Here is a 15,210-nt window from a genome sequence, read left to right as displayed (position 1 = left end):
GTAGGGCTTATCTTATGCTTGATTTAGGGGATTTTATAACCTTTTACCCACATTTATGCAATGAAATAGCATGGTTTTGTATATTCCCCTTTAATTGTGCTTAAGAGTGAAAACATGCTTTTTAGGACTTAAAATAGCTAAATTTAATTCACCTTGATTCTATTAGATGCCTTGATATATTTGTTAAGTGATTTCAGATTTAGGAGGCAAAGATTGGATCAAGGGAATGAAGAAAAATCATGTAAAGTTGGAGAACTCATGAAGAAATAATGGAACCAAAAAGCTGTCAAGCCAACCTCTTTGCACTTAATTCATCATAACTTGAGCTACAGAGGTCCAATTGATGCGGTTCCAGTTGGGTTGAAAAGCTAACATCTGGGGCTTCGAAACCATATAAGATTTGCCATAGTTGCATCGCGCATAGAGGCGCACACGCGCACGGTACGTGGATGCGCCGATGGTGGCACATGACCCACTTAATGCAACACGTGGCCAACGATTTTAAAAGCCTTGTGGGCCTAATCCAACTCTTTTCTGATGCTATTTAAGCCAAGGATTGAAGAGGAATCAACATACTTTTGACCATTAGTCATAGTTTAGTTTTAGAAGTAGTTTTTAGAGAGAGAAGCTCTCACTTCTCTCTAGGATTAGGATTAGGATTAGGTTTAGTTCTAAGATCTAGATTTTAATTCATCTTCTTCTACTTCTATCTTTTCAATTCCTTGTTGTTAGATTCATCCTTCTTCTATTCTTTTGTTGTAATTTCCTTTATGTTGTTCTTGTGTTTTGTTGTAGATCTACTTTTGTTTCTTCTACTCTCTTTCAACTCAATCAAGGTAATTCATAATAAATGTGTTTCTTTTGATTGTTGTTGTTAATTCATTTCAATAATTGTTGTTAGATTTCATTCTTGTTATCAATTTACTATGCTTTCCTTTTATGCCTTCTAAGTGTTTGCTGAAATGCTTGGTTGGATTTTAGAGTAGAGTTTTATGTTCTTGGCTTGGAAAGGTAACTTAGGAACTCTTGAGTTACTAATGTCCAAGTAATTGATGATTGGGATCCATTGACTCTAGTTCTCACTAATTGAATTAGTGGAGAGTTAGGACTTATGGACTAGGATTGATATAGCTCATTTGACTTTCCTTTACTACTAGTTAGAGGATGATTTAATGAGATTAATCCTTGCCAATTCTCATATTGTGGTTAGTGATTAGGATAAAGATCCTTGACCACCAACCCTTGTCAAGACATTTTTAGGCCTTAGTTTACTTTCTTGCCATTTCTCTTTCATGCTTCTTATCAAAACCCCAAAATAACTCACAACCAATAACAAGACACTTTATTGTAATTCCCAGGGAGAACGACCCGAGGTTTGAATACTTCGGTTTATAAATTTTAGGGGTTTGTACTAGTGACAAACAACTTTTTGTATGAAAGGATTATTGTTTGGTTTAGAAACTATACTTGCAACGAGAATTCATTTGGTGAAATTCTAAACCGTCAAAAAATCGTTCATCACACTCCGAATGCTCGCTCCACATCTTTTCTTTGCCCTTCTTGGTATTGTGCAAATAACTTGCATTTCTCCCCTTGTGGCTTTGAGATTGATTTGACAAATGTGGCCCATTCAGGATAAATACCATCTGCTAAATAGTATCCCATAGTATAATTATTACCATTAATAGTGAAATTTACCTCCGGAGCATGGTCATTTAGAATATCATCGAATACTGGAGAACGATCTAACACGCTGATATCGTTATTTGAACCAGAAACTCCAAAGAACGCATGCCATATCCAAAGGTCTGAAGATGCTACAACCTCAAGTACTATGGTTGCAACGCCACGATAACCACTCATGTACATACCTTTCCACGCCTTTGGATAATTTTTCCATTGCCAATGCATGCAGTCAATGCTACCCAACATGCCAGGGAAGCCACGACCCTCCGCCATTTGTAGCAGGAGTTGTACGTCATTTGGTTTGGGTTTTCGTAAGTATTCATTCTCGAACACCAAAATGACACCTTCAACAAATTTTTCCAGGCATTCAATTGTAGTGCTCTCGCCTATGCGCACATAATCATCAACAGCATCAGCTCCTACGCCATATGCTAACATCCGTATCGCAGCGGTACATTTCTGGAGTGGTGACAAGCTTCTTCTTCCAGTTCCATCAACCCTCTGTTGGAAATAGGGATAGACGTTTGAGAGAGCATCTACTATCCAAAGGAACACCTGTCTTCTCATTCGAAATCTCCGTCAGAAAATGTCAGCATTATACACCGGTTCATCTGCAAAGTAATCTTGATAAAGGTGATCATGTCCTGCTTCTCGATCTCTGTTGATCCATCTATGAGTAATTGGGATAGAGCTTCTATCGATATCTTCTTCTTCTGAATCTTGGAGTAAACACTCATCGATCCAATTATCTATGACTGTGTTATCTTGCCGTCTTCTTTTGCCATACAAAGCCTCATTAAACATATCATCAAAATTTCTAGCCATATTTAGAAATGTAATTTTTAGTTCTCTTTCGAGGTGAGAAACAAGAGTTGAAGTGGAATTGCAGAGTCATTGATAGTTGATATTTATAAGTGTGTCTGCAATAAGTACCCTAATGGCTAGTTAACGGCTAGTTTTTCAATGGCTAGTTTTGCAATGGCTAGTTTTGCAACGGCTAGTTAACAGCTAGTTTTGCAACGGCTAATTTTGCAATGGCTAGTTAACGGCTAGTTTTGCAACGGCTAGTTTTGCAACGGTCACTTTCATGAACAATAAGGGAACAATAATATTAACTAATTTAAAAACTTACATCAGAAATAAATAAAACAAACTACATCATAAACCAGTAATACGCAATAAAAATAAGAACATACTACATAACTCTACGAATACAAGAAACCATTAAGTAAACCACTTGGTGATTATTTTCTCACATGCAATCTCATGAAGAGCTCGTCGTTTTTCACTCATTGTAGACGTGTCAGCATTAAGTATTTGCATATCCATCTCCCTTTCCCTTTCCTTGGCCATCCTTTCCATTTCCCTTTCTTTTGCTTTTATCTCCATTTCTTTAATATACGTCTGAGTTTGTAATTCTTTTTCTTTCATTTCTGCTTGAGCTTGTAATCTTGTTCTTTCATTGCCGCTTGAATTTGTAACTCCTTCTCTTTGATTGCCATAATCTTTGCTCTATGTTCCTTCTCCTCTTCTCTTTCTTTTTCCCTATCCGTTAGTTCCTTTTCTCTAACATTCTTAATATCTTCCATGAGAGATAATTTTTTGACAACCGATGATTTTCTTTCGCTAAAATCTTCAGACATCTGTGCTTTTCCCTTACCTTTTTGCTTGCTCTTCTTTGATCCTTGTGGGCGAACGGGAGAGTCCACACCGGGTTCGTCATCCAACGGTGTTTCTGGGTTTGATGAGGATGAGTATGCTCCAGTTGCACTAACCTTGGTTCTCTTTGAGCTGCCACTCTGTGTAGGTAGTTGGCTTCTCCATTTTTGCTCCAACCGAAGCATGTTCCAATGCCTCTCAAAAGTGAATTTTTGACCATAATTTGTGGAATAAAGTTTATAAGCCAACTCCTTTATATCATCAGCGTTCGAACCATTCCTTATGTTTCGACTAGCTTGATCGTAGCAACCAGCAAATTGTGCAACAGCCTTGTTGATCTTATACCATCGTTTCTTACATGCAACTACCCCCTTGTCATGTCGGAGCAAAATTCTACAAAATAGCTATGAATTCGACTCCAAAATGTTTCCCCCTTTTGATCGGTACCAACTATAGGGTCAGTTGAAACATTTAACCATGCACTGATCAGCATCTCATCCTCTTTCCAATGCCAGTGTTGAATACTATCTTGCCTCCGATCTTCAATATCATCATTGAGGTCGATAGCATCTAATCCATGAGCGTTGGCAAAATCTGAATATTGCGAATTTGGACTAGATTGTATAGGAGTCTGAGAGGATGGGTTAGAAGAGCCACCAACACCAGATGAGTTATGTCTTGATGCACTAAATTGAGTTGGAAACGACAAGGAAGTTGGAGTAACATTTCCGATAGGAGGGTTAAATATGGATGAAAATGGTAAATGGGGTATTTGTGAATTTTGATTTTGTGATTGGAATATAGGAAATTGATTATTATAAGGAGTTTGAAAATTGAAATTAGAGAGATTTTGTGGATTTGGATTTTGAAATGTATTTGGTAGTATGAAATTTTGATTTGGAACTTGAGAGTTTGAGGTTTGAGATTGTTGGGTATTTGGAATTTGAGAAAAGTTTTGTAAGTAATTGAAGAAAGAGTTGAGTTGGTTTGGATCCATTTTTTCGAACAAAAAATAATAGTAGCAGAACTTTGATTTTGTAAACTTAGAAGAAGATGAAGAAGAGCAGTAGAGAATGTGAGAATACAAGTGTATCTAAGTGGTATATATAGAGTAACAAAATATTAATTTATTAATAATAACGGTAACATAGTAACGACTAGTTTCTAACGGCTATTTTTACAACGGCTAGTTTTACAACGGCTAAATTAATATAATAATATAAATATAAATAATATTTAATATTAATTATGATATAAATAATTAATATAAATTATTAATTAAATAAAATTATCAATATTTAATTTAATTAGTCATTATAATTATTATTACATTAATTATTATTTAATTATATAATATAATTATTTAATTAATTAATATAATTATTTAATTAATTAATATTTTATATAATTATTTATTTTTATTTTAATTGCCAAGTGGCAATTGTTTATTGCTTAATGGGAGTTCCCATTCAGAGGGACTTCCTCGCTTTGAATGGCGTGAAAGAACTCAAATGAATTCCTCTCCAATGCCCCGTCTCTCTTTTCATTCTGACATGCACAGTAGGAGGGCTCCATTTATTTGCACGTTGGAGATGCTCTTACACTTCGGAGGCTTGCTAGGGTAGGTCTTCACTGAAGTGCATTGTAAGGGGGAAAAAGCCACCTTTTCCAATCAGTCTACAACATATGAAATGTAAACTTGATAGAATGCAAATAACAGGCTCACTATTCGAGAAGCTGCTTTCTTAGGTGGGACACAGCTCACAGTTGTCAACTGAAATTATGACCCACACAGCAATTACACACAAAGAATCAATCTTTTATTTTAATTGCTTATTTAGTAATTAGTCTTTTTCATTTAATTTGCCTAAAAGAATCAGACTACTAAAGAGTAATTGGTCTTTTACTTCATGGAACAAACAAATTTTATTGGTTTGTGCCATAATTAGTTACTGGTTATGAAAAAAAAATGAACAAGCATAACTGACAAGTTAGACTAACTTGACCATAATGCCATTCTTTGGAATTACTCGGGACATCAACCTGTCTGTTCCACCATATAGATCATCTCCAGCAACAATTTCTTCACCTACATTATAGTATATTATCAGCGCCAAATATAAGAAAATATAATTTTTGCATCAAAAAGGGGGAAAAAGAACAGTTCTTTGAGAATTCATGGCTTTCAGTCCCATAGTACATTAATCGGTAAGTTTTAAAAATGAATCCAACAAACGAATAATCTAGGAAAAATACCAATAGTGATGACACGACACTGCATGAGTGAATGCATGAAACTACTCATATTCTTAAATTCTCAGTGATGAATCTAATCTAAATTTCACAACTAAAAATGAAGAAAAACCAGATTATAGCACAATGAAGAAAGAAAAGGCACCAACTTAAACAAGATGAGAAACAACACTCAGAGCAGCCATTCCACTGGTGAAGCATATGGCTTTATCTGCTTTATCATGTTTCGCCAACAAATTGAGAACACAGCATGCAAGGTAAAACGTGGTGAGAAAAGAAAACATTAATGCCACAATATTGGCAGTTGCAATGGTAAACAAACACAACTAACAGGACACAGTAAACCTTTCTAAAGCATCTCGAGTGAGATTTCCACTTCTGGTATAATCATAAGGACCATTTTCTATTCCATTAGGCTGCATGAATAGAGTACTGGTCAATAAACATAATGAGATCAAGAGAAAACTACTCCTTCCATTCCAATTGGCACTCTTACTTTTTCGGTACATCGGAAAATTAATGTATCTAGACATATTTATGTCCAAATACATTGGAAAGATTCATGTCACAGTGTGTATCAAAAAATCAAAGCTTCACCTGCTTAATAGTAGTAATTTGGTAGAGCGGATTATTGACTGCTCCAAAAGGATCATTGCATTGAGTCAATAAGATAATTGCATTGAGACTTTGACAAAGAAAACAAAATTAAGTAACATTCAAACAGAATAACAATGATCTTCGTTGTAAAAAAAAAGTCTCGTGAAAAAGAATCAAATCATCGAGAAGTGATTAAATTGAAGAAACATACGTGACTGGCATTCTTTCCAATTCCTATTTGCTCGAATACCGCAATCCTGAAATATAATAAACAACGCATCATTCAAAGGAGTAATATCAGCAAATTAACAGGGAAGAAGAAGAAAAAGAAGTACCAGCAGTAGTTCAAAGGAGAAATTAGAGTGCGAGAAAGCATCGTTGAAGAAGAAGATCCGAAGTGAACAGATCTGAAAATGCTTTGTACCACAGCAACTACAGTGGCATCGACGGAAGAAAATGTGGCGGCAACGATGGCAAAAACTGCGGTGGCAACATTGGCAGCAACGACAGTATAGAGAGAACATATGCGTTAATAGAAGAGGTGGCTCGATCTAGAAGCTCTCTACTGCAATGTACACGGTAATGATAACGGTGCTAAAGACAAAAACGGCGGTGAGAACGATGGCAAAAATGGCGGTAGAAAATTTAGGGTTTCATGCCTCTCTCTCGACTAATTCAGTGCCTCTCATTTGAGGAAAAAGAAAAAATTAGCATGGAACAAAATGGAAATCAAGCAACCATGCTCAAATTCCATTTTCACACGATATACTTTTTATTAATAATTTTGAATTTTAATTAATGGAGGTTTTTTAAATTGCCATAAATAAAATGTGTTGGGGAGGTTTTAAAAAACCTCCATAAAAAAATTCCATAAATAAATAGAAATCTTGTAGTGTTGATTTCTAACTGCTACATGTGATAAATGGTGTTTTAGATTGAAATATTACTTGAAAGATGGGAAGATTGCAAACTTTAACGAGCTGATGGCTACTGTGGCTACCGAAGGTGAGAAAAGTGGAAACGTCAAAGAAAATAATGCATGAGGGTTATGGAAATTACTCACGAATCACGTGATGACATTTTGTACCATTTAAAGAATTTTACTTTTTGTTATTTGTTGGTAGAATTCATTATATAAAATGTGACTTGTAATTTTAAAACTCTTAAATTCCTTCCGTTCTTTTATCCTTATAAAAAGAGTGTCTTAGTATTTTCTTTTTCGGTAGGACTAATATCTGGAGATGATATATTGTCTATTTAATTATTTCTATGTTTTTATGTTCAGGTTGAGAAATTTGTTGAGAAATTAGAGTTTTGAACTTGAGATTTATTTTGTTTTTTGAGTATAAATATATAAAATAATTATAGCAAAAATTATATATGTCACCAATTATTGTTTGATTTGTCTTAAAATAAAATTTTCATACTATATTTATAGGTTTGGTAATAAAAAAGAAGTGAAAAAATTTATATTGTGTAGTGATAAAGATAAAGTCAGAAAAATAATTTTTTTTTTAAATTTTATGATGCTATCGCCACATTTTAAAAGCATGGTTGTATTCTTGCTATTGCCACAGTTTAAAAGCGTTGCCATATTTTATTATCACCACACCTTAAAAGAGTGGATGTATCTGTAAGACTCCGAATTTTTAAAAAATTAAATAATTAACTATTTAAGAGCTAATATATTATATTGAAATGTAATTTTTAAGAAAATTATTTTTAACAAAAATAACTAAATAAAATTTTATTTAATTAAAGTTTAATTTAATTATTATTTATTCTATTAAATTTAAAATTATTTATCAAAAATAATTTGATAAAACAAAAAATTAAATTAATTATTATTATTATTATTATTATGGCCGAAGCCTTCTGAAGGAACAAAAGAAAAGAAAATGAAATTTATGCATATATATATATATATATATATATATATATATATATATATATATAAACCAATGCCACGTTTCCTTTATATATGCAAAGCACTAATGACACATGATCACCTTTCATTCCATTATTCATCATTCCCTTTACTTCTTCACCGAACCATAATGAAAGAAAAGAAAGAAAGAGAAAGACCGTGGGTGAGGGAGGAAACCATGACTCTCTTTTATCTTTCGGCTTCGATTTCTTGAGATCCGTAATTTCAATAAAAAATCTAATTCGATAAAAGTATTTGTATCTTTTTTTTTTATATGTTGACATTATTTTTGTCCAATAGAAGTTAACGGTGACATAACTTTTCTTCTTCTTGAGTTTGGTCAATTAGAGTTCTACGAGGTATAGGCGATTTCTGACGTTTTCTTTTTTAGTAGCTTGGTCAAAAAGCTTCTCCAGAATCTTTATTGACTTTGATTTCGTACAAAAGGTGGGATTTCGTTTTTTAAATTATAAGTTTTTAATTTAAGAATGCCAAAAAGCTTTATGAGTAATTGCAAATAATTTATACGTGTTTTGTGTGTCTAATTAATGAGAATTGATTGTAATTGTGAGTGTTGGTCAATTTGGTGTTGCTTGTTAAATTAAAATATGAATTGGGTTTATGAATTGGGGTTGAATTGAGACTATGTTGGATGCTGGGATTTATGGTTATGGAAGTGGATGGTAACTGATTTTGGTATTAGTATGATGGTGAATAGGTGCTGATGAATGGCTGGTAAAAATATGCGAGAAGGTGATTTTGGTTAGTATTAAATGTTAAACGAGTATGGTTGGAGGAATTTGTAAAGTCTTAATGAAGAAATGAATTTCCTTAAATTTCAAAAGCAAAAGATTTGAAATGAGCTAGTTTAATTAAAATAGAAAGAGGCTTAGTTTTAAAGAGAATGATTTGATTCTATTTGATATTTTGAACGGTGTGAATATTGAAAATGATTTGTTACTTGAAAATATTTTGAAAAGAATTTGAAAGGTGGTAAGGTTGAGAATCTTGAAAGGTGGTAAAATCTGAATTTTAAAAGAAATGCTATCAAAATTTTATAAAATCTGAGGTTTTATTTGAAAAGTTATTTTAAAATATTTGGTTTTGAAAAATTAAATTATTTGAGATTATTTAGTTGAGAAAAGGTGTATTCTATTTTTAAACTTGATTTATTATGAAAAACCTAATGTTTTAAATCCAATTTTGTAAGGAGATATTTTGTTTTAAGAGTTGTTTTGAGTTCGGTTTTTTTAAGAAAAAGAATCTCTGCCACAGGAGAGCAGAGAATAAGGATTTAAAGAATATATTAACTTAAAGAGATTGCCTACCATAGGAGAGCATATGTGATATTGTTTGGGTTTTAGTGCCAAATGTAAAATGAGGACGCCCACACATTGAGAACTATTTTTCATATGTACGCTTATTGATTTGGAAAGTCACCTTTATGCGGCTTGGCCGTACTACTTAAAGTCACATTGTATGCGGTCTAGCCGTAAGACTTATAAGCACATTGTATGCATCTGGAAAACCATATCTGGAACTTATGTCCGGGTAATGTCGGGAGCGGGTAGACAATCGACACATGAGCTCATGGCCTGCGTTAGGGATAGACATGCATAATGTTGTTTGCATATTTGAATTTGATTGCGCTTGTTTGTTTTATTTCTTTATGATTGTACTGCTTGTCTAGTTGTGATTTTCTTGTACATTAAATTGAGTCTCTTTGTAAAACCCTTGATTTTTGAAAAGTAAATAATTAACTATTTATGAGCAAATATATTATATTGAGACGTAATTTTTATTATTATTATTATTATTATTATTATTATTATTATTATTATTATTATTATTAAAGTTTAAAAAAAAAAGAGAAAGAAATTTGGCCGAAGCCTTTAAGGGAGTAAAGAAAGAAAATTTTAAACATGGCTCATATGCCTTATACATATACATAATCATATTTTTTTTAACTTGGATTTATTTACTTGGCCAAAGTCATGAAGGCAAAAGAAAAGAAAGAATTGGCAACGTGGCTTGCAATGCTTATATACATATATATTATCATGACACATAATCTTATTCATTAACCATCATCATGCCTGCTTTCATTATATTCAATATCACCACCGAAATCAAAACTGGGAAAGGGAATGAAGTGAGAGAGGCCGAGAGTGTCTCTCGAAGAACCGTGACCTTCCATGAGCTTTTGGCTCCGATTTCTTTAAATCCATAATTTTAATAAAAAAATCTAATTTGATAAAAGTGTTCGTATCTTTCTCCTCTATACGTTAGCATTATTTTTGTTCGGTAGATGTTGATGGTGATGTAGCTCCACTTCTTTTTGAGTTCGGCTAATTGGAGTTCTAGGAGGCACATGCAATTTCTGACATTTTCTTCTTCAGCAGCTCGATCAAAAAGCTCCTCCAGAATTTTCGTTGACTTTGATTTCATACGGAAGTAGGGGATTTTATTTTGAAATTAACTGTTTTAATTTATGAATGCCATGAAAGTCTAGTGAATATTTGCAAATAATTTATGATTGTTTGGAGTGACTGAAAGTGATGAATATGAATTTAATTTCTTGATTGTTTAGGAATACTGAGAATTTTGATTGTTGAGTTAGAAAGTCAGTTTGATTGAATATTATGTAAAATGATTTTCTTGGGTTGAGGTTAATTTGATATTGAAAATAAATCCGCATTTGGAATCGATTTGAGATATTGAGAATGAGTTTTATTTATTTATCAAAAATGATTTCTGATTTTGGAAAGGTTATAAAGAGAGGTGTTGGTTTCAAATAAAAATGATTTGAGTTTGATTTATTAAGAAAAAGAGATTGTCTGCCACAAGAGAGCAGAGAACAAAGATAAAATTAATATATTGATTAATGAAATGACTGCCACAGGAGAGCAGATGTGACATTGTTTGGGCCTTAGTGCCAAATGTAAAGTGGGGACGCCCACACACTGAGAACTGTTTTCCAGATGTACGCTTATTGATTTGGAAAGTCACACTGATGCGGCCTAGCCATACGACTTATAAGTACACTGATGCATCTGGAAAGTCATATCTGGGACTTGTGCCCAGGTAATGTCGGGAGCGGGTAGGCAATTGATACATGAGCTCATGGCCTGCGTTAGGGATAGACATGCATCATGTTGTTTGCACATTTGCATTTGATTGCACTTGCTTCTTTTATTACTTTGTGATTGTATTGTTTGTCTTGTTGTGACTTGCTTGTACATTGAATTGAATCTCTTACTTGTACTATTTGTTTGTGAGTGTATTAAAGTGATTACGAGTTGACATTTGACTGAGGATTAACTATGTGGCTGAGAGACAGAAAATGTGACTAGTTTTATATTTAAAATTTGTTTTGAGTTTAGAAATTTAAAGAAAAGTAATTATTTATCTAAAGTAGAAATAAAAGTATTTCCAAAGGGTTAACAAAATAGTTTTACTAAGTAAGTTAATTATTTGCATTAAATTCATTACTTTTACGGCATTCCCATTCCCTACTGAGAACGTGTGGTTTGTTCTCACCCCAATCCTTTCAGTGACACAGGTTTGAAGATTCAGTTAGAAGATGCAAACGACTAGTAGATTTACTTGTGGTTCCTATTATTTTTATAGAGTTCTCTCGCCCTTGTTGCTTTAAGTTTTATTTTATCCAGAGGGATAGGTATTGTATTTGAGTTTTATATTGAATTCATTTGTATAGCATTTATTATTATTAATAATTGTGTGATTTTAATTACTACAAATAATTTTCTAGTATTTTCTTATAAACTGAAATGCGATATCGACCTAAAGGCTCAATATTAAATAGTAAATAAGGAGAACAGGTTAGTAACTCCTTACTTTTGGTACGATCAAGACGTGCTAAAGTTAGGGTGTTACACTCTAGCTTGTACTATTTGTTTGTGAATGTATTCAAGTGATTACGAATTGACATTTGCCAGAGGATTAACTATGTGGCTAAGAGACGGGTAATGTGACTAGTTTTATATTTAGAATTCGTTTTGGGTTTAGAGATTTTAAAAAGAGGTAATTAGTTAGATATAGTGGAACCAAGAGTATTTTCAAAGGGTTTGATAAAAATATAGTTTTATTGAGTAAAGTTAATTATTTGCACTTTATTTCGTTACTTTTACGGCATTTCCATTCCCTACTAAGAACACATGGTTTGTTCTCACCCCAAAATCTTCCACCCTTTCAGTGACACAGGTTCAAAGACTCAGTTTGAAGTTGCGGGCGATTATTAGTTTTTTTTTAATTAAGTTTATGTGTTGAGTCGCTTTCCTAGAATTCCCTCTCCTTTGTTAGTTAAGATTCTATTTTATACAGAGGGATAGGAGTTGTATTGAGTTTCATTTGAATTCTTTTGTATGATATTTATTATTCTTACTAACTATGTGACTAGTATTACTTGGAAATCTTTGATATATAATTTTTAATTAATAGAAACAAAACTTTTCGACTTTTCTTAAAAATTGAAATGCGAAATCAAACTAAAGGCTCATTATTAAATAGTAAATTCGAAAAGCAGGTCAGTAATGCCTCAATTTTAGTATGATCATGACGTGCTAAAAATTAGGGTGTTACAGTATCTCTCGCTATTGCCAGACTTTAAAAGCATGGCGTATCTTTCGCTATTGCCACGCATTAAAAGTGTGGCCGTATCTTTTGTTATTACCACGCTTTAAAAATGTGGTTATATTTCTCACATACCGGAAAAACGTGGCAAAAATACACAAATATTTTTTAATATTTTATTGATACTCTTAAAAAATAGAAATAAAAAACACAACATTACTTTTACTTTTTAATTATAGATAACAATTTATTTCTATGAAAAGAAAAATATATGGAATGATATGAAAATTACATAATTATAATTACCATTTTTATATAATTATATATAAGTAATCTTTATATAATTATGTACCATTTTTATTTTTAAAATTTTTTTTTACTTTACACAAAATCGATGTTTCAGTTATTATTATAGAGTAAAATCCAAAAAGATAAAATTAATTATCTAGCTACAATTTAATAAATAATTGACAATTCTAATAAAAAAAATTAAAAATACAATTATTTTTTTTAATTGTTTCAAATATTACTCATCATGATTAATTTGAGAGTTATCAAAGAGACAGCGAATTGTTACATAGACTCATGAAAGTCACAAATTAGTGTGGGTAGATATGTAAAGATTCCTAATTCTAAGTACGTTTATATATATATATAATCTTTAGAAGTAAATTTTTATCTATATTTTTAAAAAATAATAATATTGTTTATTTTCTATTTTTATTTTTTAAAAATATAAATAAAAATTCAAATATTTGTTTAAAAGTGTGTAAAATAAAAAAATCAGTATTTTCATGTATTATATAACATTGGAATGAAGACCAATACGGTCATGGGAGACAACATAACACAGGATACACAGATGTACGAATTACAAATTCTTATAAAATACGGAAACGACATATATATAAAATATAAATTTTTTTAAATAAATTATAATAATATTTTGATATTTTATTGATATTTAAATATAAATTAATTTTTAACCATTTTTAATATCATTTTTTAATATATAAAATATTTAAAAATAGTTTTTTACTTTAATAAAGAATAATATATAATATTTCTAAATCCATTTCAAGAATATATATTAAAAATAAGGCTGGAGAAAATTTTTTATTTTTTACTAAGACATGGTTCGTTGGACACAAAAAACATAAGTGTCGGACGAGTGTCGATAAATATCGTATTTAAAATGTGTTCGATATATAGACATAGGAACTGGCCAAATGACTCATAGAAATCATATAATATTTTAAAACATACATTAATATGAAAGGATAATTTTGTGCACATTATAAAATATGTTATTATATAATAGTTAAGTTTGTTAAAATGATATCACATATAATATTTGAATAAAGTGCATGTTTACAAATATTTAGATAAAAAAATTGTATTACACAATAATATAATTTTAACAAATTAACTATTACAATGTATTTAATTTTTTTAACGAATAATCTAATTATTTTCAAGTAATATAAAATAACTTAATTAATTTATAATTTGTAATTAAAATAATATTGCATAATAGTTATTCTTAATAAATAAAAATATTTTTTATTTATTTATATACTTAATATTTGTTTATTTTAAATTAAAAGATTTTATTTGTCATTTTTCAAATATTATATATTAAATATATATATATATATATTTATTTATAAAATCTATCAATATATTTTTTCTATTTTTAGTTACATTTATATGGCAAAAACGATGATGGAATGTGATGAAATTTTCATCTTTTTTTTTTTTTTTTACTTTTTGTACACGATCCAATAAAGTAGTAAATAATGATTACTGCTGCATCTAGAAGAGAAAGACGTCAATTTTATTGGTATAATGTCCAAAAACTAAGTTGAATTAGCAATATGACTAACAAGTAAGTGTTACCATACATGCTAACTTGTGGAATAAACTCATAACATTATTAAAAAGTGTAAAATAAAATATTATTTTTAATTATATTTTTATTGTATTTTTAATATTAAAAAAATTTATTGTATATAAATTAATCTTAATAAATAAAAAATATTTTTGTATGTATGTATAAGCTTTATGTTTTAATATTTATTTATTCAAAAATAAAAGATTACATTTATTTTTTTAAAAATATTATATATTAAAATATATTTATCTATATATACTAATTTATTCTATATTTATAAAATTTATTAATATTCACTTTTTATAACCTTCATTGATTTTTATTTAATAAATTTAAATATTTAATAACTCATAAAAAACGGCTCATCTAATATAAAATTATTATGCTTATTTTAGACGCATCTAGATATTAGACTCTTTAGACTTATACTTTGTTTGGATATAGGAAAGAAAATTAAAAGAAAGAAAATAAGAGGACGGAAAATGAGAAGAGATAAAATAGAAAAAAAATAGAGTTATATGTGTGTTGTTTGGATGAAAAGAAAATAGATAGAATGAAAGAAAATAAAAAGAAATTCTTTTTTATTTAGATAAAAAACTAA

General features: G+C 30.5%; 1 protein-coding gene across 1 annotated transcript; it reads right to left on the bottom strand.

The window, feature by feature from the left end:
- Window positions 1–1,518: 1,518 nt before the first annotated feature.
- LOC140184121 (uncharacterized) lies at window positions 1,519–1,959 on the bottom strand. Its single transcript, XM_072234407.1, has 2 exons — window positions 1,699–1,959; window positions 1,519–1,599 (listed from the first exon to the last, which is right to left on the bottom strand). Exons 1-2 carry the CDS (start codon window positions 1,957–1,959, stop codon window positions 1,519–1,521), a joined length of 342 nt encoding a protein of 113 aa, XP_072090508.1.
- Between the last annotated feature and the right edge of the window lie 13,251 nt (window positions 1,960–15,210).

The sequence above is a fragment of the Arachis hypogaea genome, chromosome 4, assembly GCF_003086295.3.
Source record: "Arachis hypogaea cultivar Tifrunner chromosome 4, arahy.Tifrunner.gnm2.J5K5, whole genome shotgun sequence".
Taxonomy (NCBI): Eukaryota; Viridiplantae; Streptophyta; class Magnoliopsida; order Fabales; family Fabaceae; genus Arachis; species Arachis hypogaea.
This window is presented reverse-complemented; position numbering and strand designations above follow the sequence as displayed.

Excerpts from the sequence above, each read along its gene's own strand:
- LOC140184121 (XM_072234407.1), bottom strand. The coding sequence starts at position 1,959 with ATGGCGGAGGGTCGTGGCTTCCCTGGCATGTTGGGTAGCATTGACTGC. Across the intron at positions 1,600-1,698 it reads TAAATGACCATGCTCCGGAG|CCACAAGGGGAGAAATGCAA; the intron begins GTAAATTTCACT and ends TCAATCTCAAAG.